The sequence below is a fragment of the Hyperoodon ampullatus genome, assembly GCF_949752795.1.
Source record: "Hyperoodon ampullatus genome assembly, chromosome: 4".
NCBI lineage: Eukaryota > Metazoa > Chordata > Mammalia > Artiodactyla > Ziphiidae > Hyperoodon > Hyperoodon ampullatus.
In genome coordinates this window covers 123,554,059-123,576,578 of record NC_136917.1, presented here as the reverse complement: position 1 = coordinate 123,576,578, position 22,520 = coordinate 123,554,059, and the positions used below count along the sequence as shown (strand labels likewise).

The 22,520-nt window shown below is 37.7% G+C and overlaps 1 protein-coding gene across 1 annotated transcript in view; it reads left to right on the top strand.

Moving 5' to 3' along the window:
- The window catches only part of NLN (neurolysin), a gene marked incomplete at its 5' end in the record, with an annotated part of 94,186 nt that overhangs the window by 56,027 nt on the left and 15,639 nt on the right, over nucleotides 1–22,520 (top strand). The window contains 3 exons of the mRNA XM_079702896.1: nucleotides 2,959–3,094; nucleotides 5,468–5,834; nucleotides 13,852–14,053. Coding sequence (XP_079559022.1) covers nucleotides 2,959–3,094; nucleotides 5,468–5,834; nucleotides 13,852–14,053 — 705 coding nt within the window. The remainder of the gene's footprint in view (nucleotides 1–2,958; nucleotides 3,095–5,467; nucleotides 5,835–13,851; nucleotides 14,054–22,520) is intronic.

Sequence of the window (22,520 nt, the reverse complement as noted above, 5' to 3'; positions counted from 1 at the left end):
AAATGTGCAAAGTCAACCAAAAGCACAGTGACTCAAATAAGCTAAAAGTTATTTTTCTTCAGAAAGGATTAGTGGATACCAGGGGCTGGGAGACTGGGGAATTATTGCTTAATGGTTACCAAGTTTCTGTTTAGGGTGTTAGAAAAGTCTCGGAAACAGTGGTAATGCTTGCACAACAGTGTAAATTATAATTGGTGCCATTGGATTGTACACTTAAAAATGGGCTAAAATGGTATATTTTGTGTTAGGTATGTTTTACTACACTTTTTTTTAAGGTTTATTTCTCTTGCAACTAACAGTACAGCGGTGAGGGGTCCAGAGCTGGAAGACAGCTCTGCTGTCCTTAGTATGTGGCTTCCAAGGTCATTGTTCTCATCTTCAGTTCACAGCTAGCAAGACAAGCATCTATAAAGAGATGACCCAGAAATTTCACTTATCACCTCATTCGTATTCCCTTGTCCCATTGTGTATCACATGGCCACAGCTAGCTTTAAGAAAGGCTGGGAAAGGTAGTCAGGAGACTGTGTGTACAGCAAAAACTCAGAGAATTCTGTTACTAAAAGGAAGAATGGGGGAATTTGATATTAGGAAAAAATTGGCAGTCTAGGGAGAAGATCTAGGGAAACTGACGAAGGGGGCCAAGACTAGTTTGAAAGACTCAAACGAGTTAACTTTAGAACTTGGAGAATTGTATTATATGTTTCTCATATCCATGTTTCCATTCTCATTTTAAAATAATAATAACGTAATTATATGGTGTTTGCTCTGGTGCCAGGCGTTTTTCTATGCATTTTACTTATATTCTCACTTAATCTGCATGATCACCCTATGATGTAGCTACTTTTATTATCTACGTCTTGCAGATGAGAAAACTGAGGCTTAAGAAGATTAAGGGACTTGCCAATAATTAAACAACTAGTAAATGGTGGAGCCAAATTTTGAACCCTGGTAGTCTGACCTCGGAGTGTGATCTTCCTTAGAAGCATGTCTATAAATAATTTGATGATTTAATAGTAGTTTTTCTTTTACCTCAATGTTTATTTACTTTCTCTAGGAGATTATTTTTTCCTTTATTGTTAAGAAAACAATAAAGCAATATCATTATTTGCATTTATTTAATACAAATAAAATATATAAAATGTTTGTAATAATTTGAGCAAAATCCCTAAAACATTTTTAAGCATAGAGTCCTGTGGCGTTAAGTATATTCACATTGTTGTGCAGCCATCGCCACCATACATCTCCAGAGCTTTTTCATCTTTCCCAACTGAAACTCTGTACCCATTAAACACTAACTCCCCATTCCCCCAGCCCCAGCCCCTGGCGTACATCATTCTACTCTCTGTCTCTGTAAATTTTACTAATCTAAGAACTTCATGTAAGTAGAATCCATATAGTAGTTGTCCTTTTGTGACTGACTTATTTCACGTAGCATAATGTCTTCTAGGTTCACCCGTAATTTCACATGTGTCAAAATTTCTTTCCCTTTTAAGACTGAATAATATTCCATTGTATGTATATATCACATCTTCTTTATCCATTCGTCCACTGATGGACATTTAGGTTGCTTCTACCATTTGGCTATTATGAATAATGCTGCAGTGAACATGGGTATACAAATACCTGTTTGAGTCTCTGCTTCCATTTCTTTGGGTTGTATACCCAAAAGTGGAATTTCTGGATCATAGGGTAATTCTATGTTTAATTTTTTGAGAAATCATAATACTGTTTTCTACAGCAGCTGTACCATTTTACACTCTCATCAGATATAAAGGTTCCAAATTTTCCACATCCTCACCAACGTTTATTATTTCCCTTTTTTTCTATTTTTTTAAATATTTATTTATTTATTTATTTTTGGCTACATTGGGTCTTCGTTGCTGCATGTGGGCTTTTGTCTACTTGTGGTGAGCAGGGGCTACTCTTTGTTGCAGTGCGCTGGCTTCTCTTGTGGAGCACAGGCTCTAAGCGTGCAGGCTTCAGTAGTTGTGGCACGCAGACTCAGTAGTTGTGGCTCGCGGGCTCTAGACCACAGGCTCAGTAGTTGTGGCACACGGGCTTAGTTGCTCTGCGGCACGTGGGATCTTCCCAGACTAGGGCTTGAACCCGTGTCCCCTGCATTGGCAGGCGGATTCTTAACCACTGTGCCACCAGGGAAGTCCTTCCTTTTTTTTTTAAATAGCCATACTTATGGGTGCAAAGTTAAAGTGGTAAATTTTGTATTATGTATATTTTACCACAATAAAAGAAAAATTTTAAGTACCAATATTTGGTGCAGTATTGACGAGACTAAATGTGGAATCAGTATAGTCCTTAAGAATATGTTTTTAGGGGCAGGACGAGAATAAAGACACAGACCTACTAGAGAACGGACTTGAGGACACGGGGAGGGGGAAGGGTAAGCTGGGACAAAGTGAGAGAGTGGCATGGACGTATATACACTACCAAATGCAAAACTGATAGCTAGTGGGAAGCAGCTGCATAGCACAGGAAGATCAGCTCTGTGCTTTGTGACCACCTAGAGGGGTGGGATGGGGAGGGTGGGAGGGAGGGAGATGCAAGAGGGAAGAGATATGGGGATATATGTATATGTATAGCTGTTTCACTTTGTTATAAAGCAGAAACTAACATACCATTGTAAACCAATTATACTCCATAAAGATGTTAAAAAAAAATGTTTTTACTCAAATTTAACAGTACCTAAAATTTTGTTAAGACCCTCATAGCTATCTCCTGAGACTTAAAAAGTCAATTATTTCAGAAATAAAATTGGATCATGAATCCAGAAAAAAGTCTGCAACACTGAAATAGAATAACTTACTAGAAGTTGAGATGGTCTAAAAATATTTGACAGTTTTACCAACCTGAAAGTAATGTAGAAACTCTTCTTTTTAGTGCTTTGGATCCAGTTAATTATTAACCTTTATTTTGGTTTTTATTATTGTTGTCTATTACCAGGAAAACACCATAATCCTGCATCAGCTACTCCCACTGCGGGCCAAAGTAGCCAAACTGCTCGGCTATAGCACACATGCTGACTTTGTCCTTGAAATGAATACTGCGAAGAGTACAGGCCATGTAACAGCCTTTCTAGGTTAGTCTTCTTTTCTTAATCCCTTGTAAATTGCCATTTCTCTCTTTCTGTGACTGTTTTGCTGCATAGTACCAACTTGACAGAGGGCCTCAGAACTTAATATGCCCTTGAGAACATTCTGCTTTTCATTCATGCAAGAGAAATGTATTGGTCACCTACTATATGTTAGATACTGTGCTTGGCCCTAAGAGTTGTTCATTGTTTATATTACTATTATGGTCCTTGCTTCATTCTATTTGTATCTTGACAGGGATTTTTATATTAATTTCTAAGAAGATATCTAGGGACCTACAGAGAGAGGATTAGCCTGTTGTATGAAATAAGCTGACAAATGGGACATAAATGAAAACAGAGCATATAGAAACAAAAAATATTTTATATTCCAGAAGCCACTTGTTAATACATAATAGAATATAAAATAATATGCATCAAAATTGTTATCTAATAACTATCTTCACATTCATTTAAAATCACTTTTTCATTAATCTTTTTAAAACCATAGAGCTTATGTCCATGACATTTAGTCAGTGGCACTGTATCACCCTTACCCCTCTCAATCTCAGTGTCACTATTTCAACAGTCACTCTGGGGCTTCCCTGGTGGCGCAGTGGTTGAGAATCTGCCTGCCAATGCAGGGGACACGGGTTCGAGCCCTGGTCTGGGAGGATCCCACATGCCACGGAGCAACTACGCCCGTGAGCCACAATTACTGAGCCTGCGCGTCTGGAGCCTGTGTTCCGCAACAAGAGAGGCCGCGATAGTGAGAGGCCTGCGCACCGCGATGAAGAGTGGCCCCCGCTTGCCACAACTAGAGAAAGCCCTCGCACAGAAACAAAGACCCAACACAGCCATAAATAAATAAATAAAAATTTAAAAAAAAAAAAAAAAAAAAAAAAAAAAAAAAAAAAACAGTCACTCTGGTTTTCTCTTTCATTTTAGTGAAAATGGTTGAATAACATAACCATTGCAAAAATACTAATTTTTGTTTTAATCTTCTCTAATCAGAGTTTACCAGAGTATGATTTATTTTTTAACTTTCTCATTGACCCCTTTCAAGAGTTTATTCACCTTTAACAACTAGTGTATAATTTTATTAGCTTAAAGTTGGAGATGATTAATAGTGTGTCAAAATCAGCATGCAGCCTGCAGTTTAGTCCTCTGTGTTCTCAATGGCCATACCTTGAATTATTAATGTGTATGCTGACATCATATATGACATGTAGCAGGTGTTGCACAAATAGTAGCTATTCATTATTATATAATTCATTTATTCATTCATGAGACATTTATGAAATAACTGCCCTGTATTAGTGTGCATGCTACACAGTTGGACTATAGAAAGGGCTAAGACAAGGTTCTTTCCTCAAAGAATTTTCCGCTGAGCGGAAACAACAGAGATGTGAACCAGTAATTGCCATCTGTTCTGATGTATTTTATACAAGAGATTGGCTTGGGGAGTTAATAGGTTTGGTGAGAATGTTTCCTTTAGTGGTGACTGTGTATACTGAAAAATTTCCTTAATAATACCTCATTAACTTAATTTTTTAAAAGCAGTTTTCTCTCTAATCAGAATTACATCTCTCTGTATCTTCCATGATATTCCTCTTTTTGTTTCACAGCACTCCTCAAGCTGCTGCCTTCACCTCACACTATGGGAATGCCCCTTACAGAGGCAACACTTTTTATCTTACATATGTAGCAAATTGTGGAAAATAAATACTTAATAAAAGCATACTCCTTTAGCCAAATACAGTGCAATAGTCAAAAACTGACCACAGTGTTAAATTGCAGTATCCATCTAAAAAGTAGAATTGCCATGTCCAAATAGACCTTCTTCATAGGAATGGGGTAGTGATTAACTAAACCCATGGCTCTCAAAGGCGATGAACAGTTTTCAGTAATTCTGACCACAGGTCACACCTGATTTGTTTTCCCTCGGTCTCTGAAGAGCCTAACCTCATTGAAGAATAATCACGTACATGAATTTAGTTTCACTATCGCTTCGTTCCCTGAATTATAATATTCTTAAGGCAGAGTTCTCTGAGATAAACGTCAGCTCTGTTGATGCTGTAAGGAAGTTGTGGCCTGATTTGGGTGGTGCAAAAAAAAAAAAGAAGGTTGAGGAGCCATAAAATAAATTACCCTAAAGAGAACGGCAGTGCTGTCATAATAAAGCCTGCTTTCCTCTCTCCCTCCCTCCCTCCCTCTCCCCTTCCTTCCACCCTTCCTTCCACCCTTCCTTCCTTCTTTTCTCCTGATGTATCTGTATTGAGTGTGACAAAGGAGGAAGCACCACGCTAAAATACTGGTGATATGTATGAATGTGCTTACTTCCAAGAGCAATGGATTGCCAACTTTTCCCTCTCCTCACAGATGATTTAAGCCAGAAATTAAAACCCTTGGGTGAAGCAGAGCGAGAGTTTATTTTGAATTTGAAGAAAAAGGAATGTGAAGAGAGAGGTCTTGAATACGATGGGAAAATCAATGCCTGGGATCTGTATTACTACATGACTCAGACAGAAGAACTCAAGTACTCTGTAGACCAAGAGATCCTCAAGGAATACTTCCCAATTGAAGTGGTCACTGAAGGCTTACTGAGCATCTACCAGGAGCTGTTGGGACTTTCATTTGAGCAAGTGACAGATGCTCATGTTTGGCATAAGAGTGTTACACTTTACACTGTGAAAGATAAAGCTACGGGAGAAGTATTAGGACAGTTCTACTTGGACCTCTATCCAAGGTACTGAGGATCACCGTGTTGGAAGGGACCTTAGGGATTCAACTCCTACCCAGATTAAGATTCTTGTCTTTCATAATTCTCATATGGGGTTCCTAGTAAAGGGATTAAAAATGTGGGCTCTGAAGCCAGAATGTCTGGCTCCATCACTTACTAGGCAGGTTACTTAATTTTTCTCTGCCTCAGTTTCCTTACCTATATTACAGTCTTATGAAATGGGAATACCAATCATACCTGCTTTGTAAGGTCATTATAAGGACTAAAATGGTTAATTACATGCAAAGCTTTTAGAAGACTACCCAGCACACAGCAAGTGCTTAATAAATGTGAGCTGCTATCATCATCACTATTATCATCATCATCATCTAGGATCGAACCTGGGCCCTCGGCAGTGGAAGCACAGAGTGCTGACCACTGGACCGCCAGGGAATTCCCTGCATTTCTTAATTTAAAATTGACCTCAAAATGTTTATTATTCAGGTGATCTGTCTGCCAATACTCTTAAATCTATGTCCACTCCCTTCAGTCTGGCTGAAAGGCGGCACAGTATAAAGGAATAGCAAAATCTTGGCGGTCAGTCAAACTTGAGTTGGAATGCTTGAGTGACATAACCTTTATGAGCCTCTATATCCACCTCTATTATATGGGAATGATGTTTGCTTTACAGGTTTGTTTTGTGCATTAGACTATATATGCTAATCACCCGGCCTGGGCATTCAATCAGTAGTAAGAATTAAAAATATTATTATTAGGGCTTCCCTGGCGGCGCAGTGGTTGAGAGTCTGCCTGCCGATGCATGGGACACGGGTTCGTGCCCCGGTCTGGGAAGATCCCACATGCCGCGGAGTGGCTGGGCCCGTGAGCCATGGCCACTGAGCCTGCCCGTCCGGAGCCTGTGCTCCGCAATGGGAGAGGCCACAACAGTGAGAGGCCCACGTACTGCAAAAAATATATATATATATATTATTATTATTGTCTCTGTAGCATGTAGTAACTATGGACTCCACAGTGTTTCATCAGACATGAAAGGATTTGGATTACTTTCTCTGTAGGCTGCGTTCTAAAACAAAGCCAGCTTGTTGCAATTTTACTAACTAGGCCAGAGTAAATTCTATCAATAGCATCTCTCTAGATCAGCAGCACGTGCAAGTTCGTAACCTACTGATTTTCATGACTTCAGGAAGGAGGCTGGTTAACTATTGTCAACCAGACAGGAGGCAGAGTTGTCTGATCCCACTGCTTTATGGACTTACTTTCACTTCTGATATGTTCTAAAAATAAACCCATGTCAAATTGGATAAGTCTATTTTTAACTGAAGAGTGTCAGGATACAGTTTTAGGCCAAGGATTCTTTCAGGGGAACTCCTTCAGCATGGGAGCCTCCTATAACCGTCCCTGGATTCTCTTTCCATGGCCAAAGATAGCAAGTCTAGCTACCCCATCCTGCTGTTTCTTTGCCAAGATATAACTGGTGTCTTTTGTTCTCAGAGATCTGGCCATTGCTACCAGCACTCAGGTATGGGGACCGGAGAGTGATGTTTTGTGAGGGTAGTGACCTAGTTAATATTCACTTTCTGTCACCTGACATGCTTGCTTCTTGTTTTCTTTGTCTGCTTGACTCAAAAAAAGGATATTTGTAGTATGTTAGGAAAGACCAGTTTCTTCTTTTTTTAAATCACGTACCAATTTTTATTCATCAAACACTGAGATTGTCAAACAAAAGGAAAAAAAAAAACCTCTAATGGTTCCAACATAAGATTGTCAGGTAAGGGCATCTTTTAAAATCACCATCATTTTATAAACACAACATAAAAAAGACATACTCTCAGAGTAAGGAAACCTTTGATATTAAATAAATCAAGTTTATTTCTTAAAAAGAAAGATAAAAAACCCTCAATCGCACTGATTTTTAAATTGCTGGAAAGTCCTTATGGTGTTTCATAATGGACCAAGATGTATAAAATATAACAGGATAAACACCTTGCAGATTAGTTTGTTTTCCCCGGTAAAATAATATTTATAGATCTGTTTACCTTTTTAAACAATTCAGTCTAACTACATGAAATCATTCCAGAAACACTGATGGGCCCATTGAACATCCAGAGCTGGACCAGCTGAAAATGTTATCAAATTCAGTGCACGGTTTCTGGTGTACATGTCCATGGGTTCTCTTCCCTTCTCTCCCCTCCTCTGTCTGCCTTCCTTTCCCATGTCCCTGCTCACTCCTAGCTCAGCCCGACACAGTTCTTTCCTGTTGTTGTTGTTATTTATTTATTTTTACTTATTTATTTTAAACAGACTTTATCTTTTAGAGCAGTTTTAGATTCACAGCAAAACTGACCCTAAAGTACAGAGATTTCCTGTATATCCCCTGCCCCGCACGTGCACAGTTTCCCCCATTATCAACATCCCCCACCATAATGGTACATTTGTTATAACCTACACTGACACATCATTGTCACCCAAATTATATTCAGGTTCACTGTAGATGTTATACTTTCTTGGGATTTGAAAAAACATATATAATGTGTATCTACCATTATAATATCATACAGAGTAGTTTCACTGCCCTAAAAATCCCCTGTGCTCGGCCTCTTCATCCCTTCCCCCACCACCCCAGCCCCTGGTGACCACTGATCTTTTTACTTTCTCCATAGTTTTGCCTCTTCTGAAATGTCATACAGATGGAATTATACAGTATGTAGCCTTCTCAGATTGGCTTCTTTCATTTAGCATTATGCATTTAAAGTTCCTCCATGTCTTTTCATGACTTAATAGCTCATTTCTTTTCTTTTTAGCACTGAATAATATTCCGTTGTCTGGATATACCACAGTTTATTTATCCATTCATCTACTAAAGGACATTTTGGTTGCTTCCAAGTTTTGGCAATTATGAATAAAGCTGTTATAAACATGTGCAGGTTTTTGTGTGGACATAAATTTCCAGTCCCTTTGGGTAAATACCGAGGAGTGCAATTGCTAGATTGTATGGTAAGAGTATGTTTAGTTTTGTAAGAAACCACCAAACTGTCGTCCAGAGTGCGTGTACCATTTTTGCATTCCCACCAGCGATGAATGAGAATTTCTATTGTTCCACATCCCTGTCAGCATTTGGTGTTGTCAGTATTCTGGATTTTGGTCACTCTAATAGGTGTGTAGTGGTATCTCATTGTTGTTTTAATTTGCATTTCCCTGATGACATACGATGTGGAACAACTTTTCATATACTTAACTACCATCTCTGTATCTCCTTTGAGGAGGTGTCTGTTACGGTTTTTGGTATATTTTTTAATCAGATTGTTTGTTTTCTTATTGGTGAATTTTAAGAGTTCTTTGTGTATTTTGGATAACAGTCTTTTATCAGATGTCTCTTTTGTAAATATTTCCTCACAGTCTATGGATTGTCTTATCAATTTCTTGACAGTGTTTAATGAAAGCTTATTGATTTTTTTTCTTTCATGGATTGTGCCTTCAGTGTTTCATCTGAAAAGTCATTGCCAAACCCAGGGTCATCTAGATTTCCTCCTATGTTATATTCTAGGAATTTTGTAGTTTTGCATTTTGCATTTAGGTCTGTGATCCATTTTTGAGTTATTTTTTGTGAAGGGTGTAAGATCTGTGTCTCGACTCATTTTTTTGCATGTGGACTTCTAGTTGTTCCAGCATCATTTGTTGAAAAAAGTGTCTGCGCTCCATTGTCTTTATCTGTGCCTTTGCCCTTTTGTCAAAGAGAAGTTGACTATGTTTATAGAAGTATATTTTTAATTTCCAAATATTTGGATATTTTCCAGCTAGCCTTCTGTTATTTCTAATTTGGTTCTGTTATTATTGGAGAATGTACTTTATATCCTTTGAATTCTTTTAAATTGTTTTGATTTACAGCCAACATGTAATTAGTCTTGGTGAATGTTCCATGTGCACTTGAGTATTTGTTTTCTGTTGTTAGGTTGAGGGTTCTGTAAATGTCAGTTAGGTGAAGATGACCAGTAATGTTGTTCAGGTTTTCTATATCTGAGCTGATATTCTCTCAGCCTGTTCAATTAATTACTGAGAAAGGAATGAAGTCTCTAAGTGATTTGTCTATTTCTTCTTTCAGTTCTCTCGGCTTTTGCTTCTTGTATTTTTTTTAATTGAAGTATAGTTGACTTACAATGTTGTGTTAATTTCTGTTGTACAGCAAAGTGATTCATTTATACATATATATATACACAATCTTTTTTATATTCGTTTCTATTATGATTTGTCACAGGGTATTGAATTGTTTAGTATATTTTGAAGCTCTGCTTTTAGTTATATACATATTTAGAATTGTTATATCTACTTAGAGAACTGTCCCCTTTATCATTATATAATGTTCCTTATTATCTTTAGTAATATTCCTTGTTCTGTTTGTCTGCTATTACTATAGCCATTCAGCTTTCATTTGATTAGCATTTGCATAGTGTATCTTTTTCCATCCTTTAACTTTTTACCTTTACCTTTTTATTTAGAGTGGGTTTCTTATAGACAATGTACTTGGTGCTTGCTTTTTTATCCACTCTAATAATGTTTTAATTGTCATGCTTAGGAAACTTACATTTAGTATAACCATCTTACTTTTTGTCCCATCTATACTTTCCCCCCTTTTCTGACTTCTTTTGGGTTGATAGGTTTTTTTTATGATTTTTTTTTGTCTCTACTCTTGGCTTATTATTTACATCTCCTTTTAATATTTTTAAATTAAAAAATTGCCTAAGGGTTTAGAGTATATATCAATATCTTTAATCACGGTCTACCTTCAAGTTATATTATATTTCTTATCATTTGTGCTATCGTTGGCCTACATATTATTTTCACATATGCTTAACACCCAGTGCATTGTTAGTATTATTGATTAGTCGACTATTATTCACAGCAATTCAAAATACATTGTAATATATCTTCATTTATTATATTTTCAGCACTAGTTGCTTTGTAGTTACAAGTTTAGAGTGGTATCACATCCCTTCTGCCTAAAGAACTTCCTTTAAAATTTCTTGTAGTTCACGTCTGTTGGTAATATATACCAGTTTTTTTGAGAAAGTCTTTCCTTTCCTTTCTTTTGTGAAATATTTTTTTTACTATTTATAGAATTCTGGGTTCGCAGGTATTTTCTGTCAGTACTTTAAAGATGGCATTCCATTGTCTTCTGGCTTGCATAATTTCTGACAAGAGATTGGCTGTAATTCTTACTGTGTTCTTTTTGTGTTCTTACTGTGTTCTGTACTGCGTTCTTTCCCTCTGACTGCCTTCAAGATTTTCTCTTTGTTCCTCTCTTTCAGCAGTTCCATACACTTAGGCATATGGGATAATTTTTTCTTTTTTCTTTTTTTTGTTGTTTGCTTGTATTTGTCTTCCTTGGTGTTCTTTGAACTTGTTGGATCTGTGGTTTAGTGTTGTTAATTTTGGAAAATTCTAAGCTATTCTTTTGGTTTTGGGGGGTGGTTTTGGCCCATGCCACGCAGCTTGCAGGCTTTTAGTTCCCCAACCAGGGATTGAACCCAGGCCCTCAGCAGTGAAAATGCAGAGTCCTAACCACAGGACCACCAGGGAGTTCCCTAATTTTGGAAAATTCTCAGCTATTCTTCAAATATTTCTTCTATCCTGTTCTCTATTCTCCTTCTGAAATTCCACTTACATATATGATAGATCATTTGATATTGTCCTGCAGCTCTTGAGTCTTTGTTTTTTGTTTGTTTTGTTTTGTTTTTTGTTTTTGGCACCCTTTTAAAAATCTTTGTGTTTTAGGGTAATTTCTATTGGCCTATCTTTTGGTTCAATGATTCTTCCCTTGGCTGTGGGAAGTCTATCAATGAAACTATCAAAGGCATTCTTCATCCCCATTACTGTGCTTTTTATTTCTAGCATTTTTATTTTATTCTCATAGTTTCCGGCTCTCTGCCAAAATTATCCATCTGACTATGCATTTTCCTCCAGAATCTTTAACATTTAAGTTATTGTAAATATCCTGTCTGAAAGCTCCAACATCTTTGTCATATCTGAGTCTATTTTTCTTGCTCTCTTTGCCTCTTGACATTGTGTCTTTTTTCCTTGCATCTCCATGTGCCTTACAATTTTTTTTAAGTCAGACACTTACATAAGACAGAAAAGACTAAGGTAAATAGTTTCTATACCTGGCAGTGGGCACATACGTACTTCTGCTAGGCCTTTAATGTGAGTGTTTAACTCATTCCATTTAGTAGTTGAGCTGGATTTGGACCTTGTTATTGCTATGGTTAACCTCAGTGAACCCAAAGCTTCAGATTCCTGTATGTGTTTAGGATGAGAGCTTATTTGCCAGAGTTTTTCTCAGTGTCTGTTCCACTTAGTTTGAGGTTGTTCATTTGTGCTCTGCCTTAGAGCAGGTCTCTTTTCATGCTCTTGTTCCTCTCCCTGCAGTAGACTGCTATTGTTTATTACTGGATGCCTATTAGCCTGGAAAGGGGAGGGTCTTTTCTGTTGTTCAGTCTTACCCTGGGTCTGAGGAGTATACCTATATAGTGATACCACCCCACCCTCAGCTGTAGGTCTGGGCCCAGGATGTTTTCCTGCCCTACCTTCAGGAGTAGAGTGTTTTTTTGTGTGTTACCATCCCCCCAGTGGCAGTGGGTTTTTACCAGTGCTCTTAGGGCAACAGGGTTTGTTGCCTTTCCATGAGAAGTTCAAGGCTCGTGTCCACTAGGAGAGAGGTGAAATGGATCTAGGCAATGCTCCCTTCCACCGGGCTTGCATGAGCACAGATTCTTTCTCAGAGCTCTCATCCTGCCCCTGTCTTTTTTGTGTGTACTCAGTGAGGTCTAAGGAGAAGACCCTGCAAATGGATGCAAAATTTCCCTTATCTAATAACTCCTAGTGGTTCCCTATTTTTGCTGGTTCACCATCAATCTTTATCAATTTGTTAAAAATTTTTTTACTAGTGTCTGCAGTGTCTGCCCCAGGTTAAAAACAAACAAACAAAAAACCCAAAAAGTGCTTGTTTCCTTTCTCTTTCTCCTTGGAGGCATCTGTCTTAGATAGATTGTAGGTTGGTTGCCCTTCAACCTTCACTTTCTGATGGGTTCAAGAAAAGTTGTGATTTGCAAATTGTCCAGCATATTGTTTTAAGAATAGGAGCAATGCCCTTTTCAGCTTTCTACATCTTAGTAGGAAGCAGTAAAGAGACTAGTTTGTTTTTGTTTTTGTTTTACATGAATAACTTCAGCAGGAAAAAACAGTTATGAGTCGCCAAGAAAAGATATACAGAAAAAGATATACAAATCAAAACATCAAACTAAAAAATTCACACTAAACCAGAACATCCATGTTCTGAGCAAAGAAAAAAGGAGGAAACCTATCCCTGTAATAAAGTCTAATGGCCCATAGCTTTTGAGAGCTACCATCACTGGTATCACATTGTCCTAGAACAGATGACTTTATAGTATAATTTATGTTTTCTCCAAGGCTAAATAGAAGCATTGTGTTTCAAAAAAGGCCTGTCCGGTTTATAAAAGGAGCTCATTTAATTATGAGTACTGATTCTTCCCTCCTTGAATAAAAGAACAATATTACTGTCTGGATTTTAGTTTTTATCAGTTTTTTTAAATCAATTTTAACTTTAAGGAAAAACTACCTAGTAAGTCAAACTCCATTATTTCACTTTTGCTTCAACACTATTTAGTGTTTAATGACTCTGTCTTTGAAGACGAAAAGCAAGAGCTTGTTACAATAAATTGGACATTCAGCTGTACCCTACTTGTAGTGTATATTCTTAATTCTTATATTAAGATTTCAACAAAAGAAACCTTGGAAATATAACTCATATCAAGTGATAGTGGGGTTTTTGTTTGTCTAGTTTTCGTTGTTTCATTTCAACAAAACATCGACCTACTTTGTAAAAGGTGAATTAAATGTTTCAAAGCATCTCCTGTTATCAAATATGGTTAAATGACTGAGAGAGGCTATGCCAATATTGTTGCTAGAGAATAGAGTTTGTATCTCACCAACTGTGCTTCTGGTTCCTTAGGGAAGGAAAATATAACCACGCAGCCTGCTTTGGTCTCCAGCCTGGCTGCCTCCTGCCTGATGGGAGCCGCATAATATCTGTGGCTGCCCTCGTGGTGAACTTCTCACAGCCACTAGCAGGTCGTCCCTCTCTCCTGAGACACGATGAAGTGAGGACTTACTTCCATGAATTTGGTCATGTCATGCATCAGATTTGTGCACAGGTGAGTGATTTTTTTTTTTATGGTAGACCTACCAATTGCTTTTCCAGATTTTTTTCCACCAATGTCAGGTTTCTCAACATGTTTCTTAACATGTTTTCTCAGAAGCTGAACATGTTCAAAAATTTCATAGGCCTTCTGCAAAAACACGAAATTTTTCTTACTATATTTTCACAACATACTTTTACTCAGAGATTGATCCACTAATGAAAGAGCTTCATTGAATACCACCCTATGAAAAAAAAAGAAAACTGTCGTTAAGGAAGGGTTACAAATACTGTGTTTTTCCTTTCAAATCTTTTCCTCATAGGAATTTGGTGTAAGCTTCAGAGATAAACTGTGCTGTAATCTGTCTCTTCTGCTTATTAATGCTTTGTTTTTAGTTCAACGGTTTTCAGTCATCCAGACTCTGTACTCCTTTTTTAATAATAAATATTTTGTAACACCTTCCTTTACTAGCCTTCAATTAAAATCACAGATAGCACGGTATAACCATGGGGAGAATTTACTAAGAAAGAGAATGTGTGTGTGCAGCAGATTGCAACTAATTTCTCTTTATTTTTTTTTTTTTTTTTTTTTTTTTTTTTTTTTTTTTTTTTTTTTGCGGTACGCGGGCCTCTCACTGCCGTGGCCTCTCCCGCTGCAGAGCACAGGCTCCAGACGCGCAGGCCCAGCGGCCACGGCCCACGGGCCCAGCCACCCCGCAGCATGCGGGATCCTCCCGGACCGGGGCACGAACCCGTGTCCCCTTCATCGGCAGGCGGAATCCCAACCACTGCGCCACCAGGGAAGCCCCTCTTTATTTTTAAAAATGAAAAGTGTATTTATTCTAAACTTTGAAACATAGTCCAGTAAACTAGGCCCACACTATTCTAGGATGAACCATATGAACATGCCAATATTTAACTGCTGTTGACATACGAAAACATCTAGTTCAGTTGTTCAGCCTAACAGTTTAAAAACTGATATTTACAGAAGTGGAGGGACAGTTTTCCAAATTTGAAATCTCCATGCATCTCTAAAGATGAACTTTTTAGAAATAACCTCTTTATCAGAATTGTTTTAGATTTACAGAAAAGTTGCAAAGACAGTAATCCTCACCCTGTTTCCCCTACTGTTAACATCTTATAGTACATTTGCCACAACTAAGAAGCTAACAGCATTGGTACAGTACTCCTAACTAAACTCAACACTTTATTTGGATTTAACTAGTTTTTCCCTAATGGTCTTTTTCTATACAGATAATTTTTTTTAATCTATGCAATATCCTCACTGCATAAAAGAAAGCATTTTGTTTATGTTTTTCAAATTGTAATGCCTGGGCATGGCTATGTAGTAAGACATAATGAAGTATTCAGGTTATACGTGAATGACCCCGAATATTGCAACAAAAACTACAGACTGATACGTAAGCAGTTTGTTTTGTCCATTCAAGTCCAAGAATGGTATAGCCAGTTGTCTTAGTTCAGATTGCTATAACAGAATACCATAGATTGGGTGACTTAAAAATAACAGAAATTTCTCACAGTTCTGGGAGCTGAAGTCCAAGATCAAGGTGCTGGCAGATTTGATGTCTGCTGAGGACCTGCTTTCTGGTTCAGAGATAGCACCCTCTCACGGTGTCCTCACATAGTGGAAAGGAGCTCTCTGGGATCTCTTTTATAAGGCACTAATCCCAACCATAGGACTTCACCTTCATGACTTCATCATCTCCCAAAGGCCCCACCTCCTACCATCACATTGGGGGTTAGGTGTCAACATATGAATTTAGGGGTGGGACACAAACATTCAGGCCTCAATAGTGACATGATTGTCCAAAATGGTGACTATCTCTTGGGACACTTCCAAATAGAAAGTAATCTTACTTTGATTTACATGATTGATTCTAGTAGTTAGAGTCTTGGAAACTTTAAGTGTGCAAAAAAATTTTTGTAAAAATATGTGTAATGGAGTTAGTTTCTAGACTCACTTAATTACAGATTTGTCATTTATATGAATGTCCAGCAGGACATATGAATGACATGCAGAATAGGGGACAGTTTTTTATTGTCTTGACATGTGCAGTTCAGTCCTGGACATCCAGCATCCCACCCCCAGAGCAGCCCCTAATCATTGTAATAACCAAAAATGTACCCACTCTTTTCCAGAATACTACTATCACTTTTGTTTAAAAAACAGTATTTAGTTCTTTCAACATTTTATCTTCACATCCTGGTGTTTCCATGTTTTATTTTAAAAAACAGAGGGGACTCCGGTATGAATCTATTCAGATAAATAAATCCTAATATACTGATATAGCCATTTCTACTTTCTGTTTAATCCAAGGAAAATAAAACTTTCAGAATAACCTAAATTTTCTTTCTTAGGTAATTTTAAAGTCTATTTTCACAGCAATAGGGTTCCTGAAATATTTATTTTCCATCAGTGTTCATTCTATGACTGACATTTCCTTTAATTAAGATAAGTCTAGGTTCCATTTTTCTCAAGTGTTTTTATGAATAATTTGGAAAAGTCAAATATTTTTCTTAATTTCAGACTTAGGTTACTTAGATTATCTAAGATCCTAGTTATGTATTTGTACACAGATAAACAATAGTCACCTTTTAGAACAGTGGATCTTAACTTCTTTGGATCTGACAGCCTATGAAAATGTGATTTAAGCTATAGATACCTCTTCCAGAAAAATGCACATTCACTTATACAGTCAGATTTCTACCTGGAATTTCAAAGGTCACACTGACCCCCTGAAGCCCAGACCATACTGAATTCCAAGTTAAAAACTGGGTTAGAGCAGTTTCCTTCTTTATTTGGATGTTAATTATCAGCTAATGATTTCTGAGGAAGTAATTTGGTGTCTTAATCACATTTATTAAAATAATACTGATCCTCAAATAGGGTTTTCCATGCTTTTGATGCATGTTCTTATTTTCAAACACAGCCCTCTTATAACCTTAATATTGTATGCTTATCATGTATTCACGATACAGTTCTCTACAACTCTGTTATTCTCATTATTTCTTACATTAATTTTGATTCTTTGAATTACTCATTTTAGTACTGGAAAATAGCAGTCTGGGTATTATTTCATTTTAAAGCTCTGTGACTCATGAATGAAATGTATATACATATATATATACTATATATGAATATATAATTATATATGACCAAACATATATATGACTGAACTACACACATGAATATATATGAATCAGTATGTATACTGATACACTGATGATAGTATATATACTGATATTGTGCTGATAGCAGATTTACTGTTGATCAGTATATATACTGATGAATGAAATATATGTATGTTTCATATATACACATATATGAATCAACTATATATATGAACATATAATTATATATATGACAACTATACATATGAATATATACATGAATCAGTGTATATACTGATGATGAATGATGTCTCTTTCTTGAAACAGTAGATTATATTCAATTCTTAGAATTTGCCTAACCTCCTTCTTGAATACGAAATGTGTCATACAGATGAATAGTGTATTAGTACAGTCCCTTGCATGGTCATCACCTAATAACATTATCTTTGAAAAAATCTCTTGTTTGTCTGTTAATCCTTTCAAATGTCCCGTAACATTTTAAGATCTTTTAAAGTAACATATTTGAAACCAGTGATCACTGCTTTTGTCTTAAAAGTAACAGACACAGATCCATATATTTGCAGCTTTATAATGATTTCAAAACCTTTTGTACTGACCTAAAGTAGATGGCAGTGAAAAAGGAGTTTAATAGTTTCTGTGTTCAGTAATACTTCTGACTTATCTGAGAAATATATAGTGAATTTATAAGTTTGCCATACATATTCAGTAGATTGGTTTTAAGATATGGCAGCCAAGTGTTTGAGTTCTCCACTGTGGCAGTTTGCAAGTTTGATGACCAGAAGAGCTTGCTAGAGCTTGTCATAGTAATATTTAAATATGTCAGCAGGAACAACCAGTTTTCAAACATGTAGATGGACTAGTTCAAGGTGTCTACTATCTCATCATTCAAGAGAATGAGTTTCACTCATATTTTTGTGTTTACACTACAGGGTAGATAATTTTGAAGATAGCAGTCAGGAGGTGGCATCCTTAGTATCTGTTCCTGTTTCATGGCTTTATTGTGGTTTGGGTGCCAGTAATCGCTGGACTTTTGAACTTCCTGTAGAAAAGAAGAGTAATGCTTCTTAATAGCCTCCATTGTGATGTCTCTGTGTTGGTTGTGCATTAAGAGCAGTAATGAGTTTTGGACTGTTAGATATCGTTATTTTAAAGCAACACATGAAAATCACAATAAAGCCTTATTAAAGTGAAAGAAAAACTTCACATTTCAAATAATCTGTTAATTTCATCTAAAGTCTAGTAGAGCATCTTGTCTGCTTTAAATATTGTGGATTAGATGCTGTTTTAAATAAATGTAGCCTATATCAGTTAGGAAGGCACCCTAGTGTTATGAAAAGAGCACTGGATTAAAAAAAATCACCCGTGTATTTGTAGGCCTGGCTATGTGACTTTTGGCACATTTTCTGACCTCCTTGGGCCAACTCTTTTTTCTTATTCATAAAATAAGAAACAACAACAATTCTCATATCTGCTTCCCTGGAGTGCTGATGAGATTAAATAATGTGTGGAAAGGTACTTGGGAAAGAATAAAGTGCCATACATGTTTGAAGTGTTCTTATAACTATGCTTATATATAATTCAACTCTTTTGAAATCGATAAGTAGCATACAGGTCATAATTTGAGACAGGGGAAAAGATTGCCATGAGGAAAAGGACTGTCAGTTCAGATCTTAAAGAGTTCACAAATGCTTACCCTCCACGGGTTTTGGGTGAAGATCTGTGGAAGGTGATTGGAAAACATCACGTTTGTATTTTTGTTTTGTTTTAATGATTACTGCCTGCTTAGAAGTTTGATTCCTGGAGCTGGAGCAGAATGAGCACTTTATTTATGTATTTATTTATTTTTGAAAATATCCTTTTTTTTTTTTCTTTTTGTCCAAGCCACACAGCTTGAGGGGTCTTAGATCGCTGACCAAGGATTGAACCCAGGCCTCCGGCAGTGAGAGCACAGAGCCCTAACCACTGGAACACCAGGGAGTTCAACAGAATGAGCAGTTTAGAGTATTGGCAAAGGTGGAAGATTAGTTGAAGGGAAATGTGGGTCCATTTATCTTCAGCATTAACACCAAGGAATAGGTACTTGGAGGACGCCAGGGACAGGCTTGGTCAGACGAGCCAAGACCATGCTCGGTCACGCAAACTGAGCAGGCCAAGAAGTATGATAGCAGCCAAGATTCACTGAGCACTGACCATGTGCCAGGCATCATAGTCAGTGCCTTACATTCATTAATTAATTTTATCCTTACAGTGTTCTCTGAGGTGGGTTTACCTGTCTACTTCTATTGTTATGCTATTATTGCCCCCATTTCCAAGTGGAAAAAAACTGAGACTTAGAAAGGTTAAATGTTCACCCAAGATCTGACCACCGTGCCCCTCACCCCTCTTCATTGCCTGTAACCATTCTTTGCATCCCCCCATCCTTGTGGTGGAGACAGCATTATGTCACGTGGTCTGAATTCGGGCTCCCAGGTGTGTATTCCTGTTGGATGGACTTCTTTCTCCCAAGTTTCTTAAATCGCATTCCCTCTAAATCAAGCTCGTGAACTTGTGTGGAATGATGAGTTTATCTAGTTCCACATTTCCCTCTGTGTAAGTTGACCTTTTAGGTCTCAGTCCTGAAGTACACTGAAGACCTGTCAACAACCTTGTAGCCTCTACTGCCTGCCCCCAGCCCTGCACACTGTTACAGTTTCCAACACCAGTGTTAGGAGCCATTTCTTTCAGGATCCAATTTTTTTTATTTGAATATTTGTGTGTTTGTTTATACATACACAAGCACATAGACACCTGTACATAGAATAAATGCTGAAGTCATAAACCAAATGTGATGGCATACACATTGTTTATTTCTGTTTGGAGACTTTTTTTTTTTTTCATTTCATTACTGTATTTTCTGCATTTAAAAAAAAATAATTTAAAAAAATGTTTAAAAGAGAAATGTTTCATTGACTCCTTAGAAACAGTTATTATCTATTGTGTCTGACCTGTTATACTAGATATGATGGGATTCAGAAGATATAGTATCTTGAATGTTTAGAGTTAAGTGTGAGGATATGAAATGTAACAATTAAAAAATTAAAACCAGAATATTATTAAGTAAAATGATACAAATGATATACTGATTAAGTATTGAAAGAAGACAGAGTAGAGAGGTGATGTTGGGTGGGAAGCTAAGAGGTCACGTCAAGTATGAGAATAAGAGAACTCTCTTAGAGTTGTTTAAGGTTGGGTCTTCACACAGAAACATTCTCCTCACAGCTTCACTTATTTCACAAAGATTAACTGACCATCTACAACTTTCTGGGCATGTGCTAGATTTTGGAGGAACAGTTGTTAATTAGGTATACATATATATAAAGTTATTCTTAGTGTTTGAGTTTGAATAGTATTTTTGTTTTCATCTAAAAAGAAGTAGTTTAGGGCTTCCCTGGTGGCGCAGTGGTTGAGAGTCCGTCTGCCGATTCAGGGGACACGGGTTCGTGCCCCAGTCCAGGAAGATCCCACATGCCGTGGAGCGGCTGGGCCCGTGAGCCATGGCCACTGAGCCTGCGCGTCCAGAGCCTGTGCTCCGCAACGCAACGGGAGAGGCCACAACAGTGAGAGGCCCGCGTACTGCAAAAAAAAAAAAAAAGAAGTAGTTTAGTATAAGAAGTAGTAGTCAGGAATGTATAGCCAGTTTGGGGGTAAGCATGTGAATTTAAGGTGCAGTATTCAAGACTTCTGCAGGGAGTTCCCTGGCTGGCAGTCCAGTGGTTAGGACTCGGCACTCTCACTGTTGGGGCCTGGGTTCAATCCTGATTGGGGAACTAAGATCCCACAAGCTGCGTGGCATGGCCAAAAAGAAAAATCTTCTGCAGATAATGTGCTGCTTCACATGTCTTAAATGATGGTGGTAATACTGAGCTGTGGAACTATAGGGCTGTTGTAAAAGTTAACAAAGTGTTATTCAGGTTCTCTTTATTACTGTTTTCATTGCCAGTGATTGCTAGGTATGTGAAGTTAAAAGTATGACCTTTAACCTTCTGTTTATAGCAAAGCCTAGGAGACAGTGGCACTTTTTTTCTCCAATGCCTTGTTACTTAAACTTCATCATCCCTGGATTTAGGGGTAGATCAGACAGGGGACGTGGAATGACTGCTAAGAAATCAATAGGGGGTCATCTCAGACAGCCAAGGTCCACTTTCCTGAGCCCTGTTCTTTTTCCTCAGCACAGTACACTTACTGACTTCAGCAACTGCCTTTTCTTTGAGCTGAGATTTGCTTTCATGAAAATAACACTTTAGTTTTAAATGCTAAAAGCACCCAGTCTCAATTAGAACAATAACCCATATAGGATTTGGTCTTTAAAGCTCACATAACTTTTTGAGCTTTAGTTTATATAATTTTGCTCCAACTCTCACTGTGTTGTATCAATTGAGAAATTAATCTCTGTAGCATCAAGTCATTTGTTGTAAAAATCTAGGGCTTCCCTGGTGGCGCAGTGGTTGAGAGTCTGCCTGCCGGACACAGGTTCGTGCCCCGGTCCGGGAGGATCCCACTGGCCGTGGAGCGGCTGGGCCCGTGAGCCATGGCCGCTGAGCCTGCGCGTCCGGAGCCTGTGCTCCGCAACGCGAGAGGCTACAACAGTGAGAGGCCCGCGTACCGCAAAAAAAAAAAGAAAAAAAATCTAAAACGGAGTATATTTTAGGCATCCGACTGTCTGTTTAAAAAGATAATATAGAAAAGCCTCATAGTTTTAGACAACTTTCTTCCTCTCGAGAACTTCTAACCAAACAGGAATCTAGTTTACCTTGTTTTCTAGGCTTTTACTGTCAACATATTTCCTGCAGCAATAATGCTCATAAGGTACTATATTCAACACCATTGAATTATTCGTGTTGAAAACTGTATAAAGTACTTCTTGGGTTCTTTGGAACCTACAGTTGAAAAACTGGGGAGTGGTATTTGCCGGCTGGTCATCAATGAGTAATGGAATTCAACAGCCAGGCTGTTTTGCACATCAGGCCCCCATCAGGCTGCTGGATCCTAAGACTTGCCCATGGTTTCCTTGTGGACGTACACAGTGACTGACTGTGGATTCCTTAGCACTTTCAAATTTAGTTATTTGCTGGAAATTGAGCTTTTGGTTTTTGTAAGTTCTTTGTCCTCCTCATTTGAAAAATATTTAAATGGTATTGCCCAAAGGGCACACAGAGAAACAGCATGACTTTCGGGAAATTAGTAAGCAGTAGAGTTATTTTTAGCTTTTACTCCTAGCAAACATTTCCTTTTGTTCTTTAGAAGACATTGTTGATCTGTTCATTCATGTGCTGTGCTCTCTCCCCAGTACA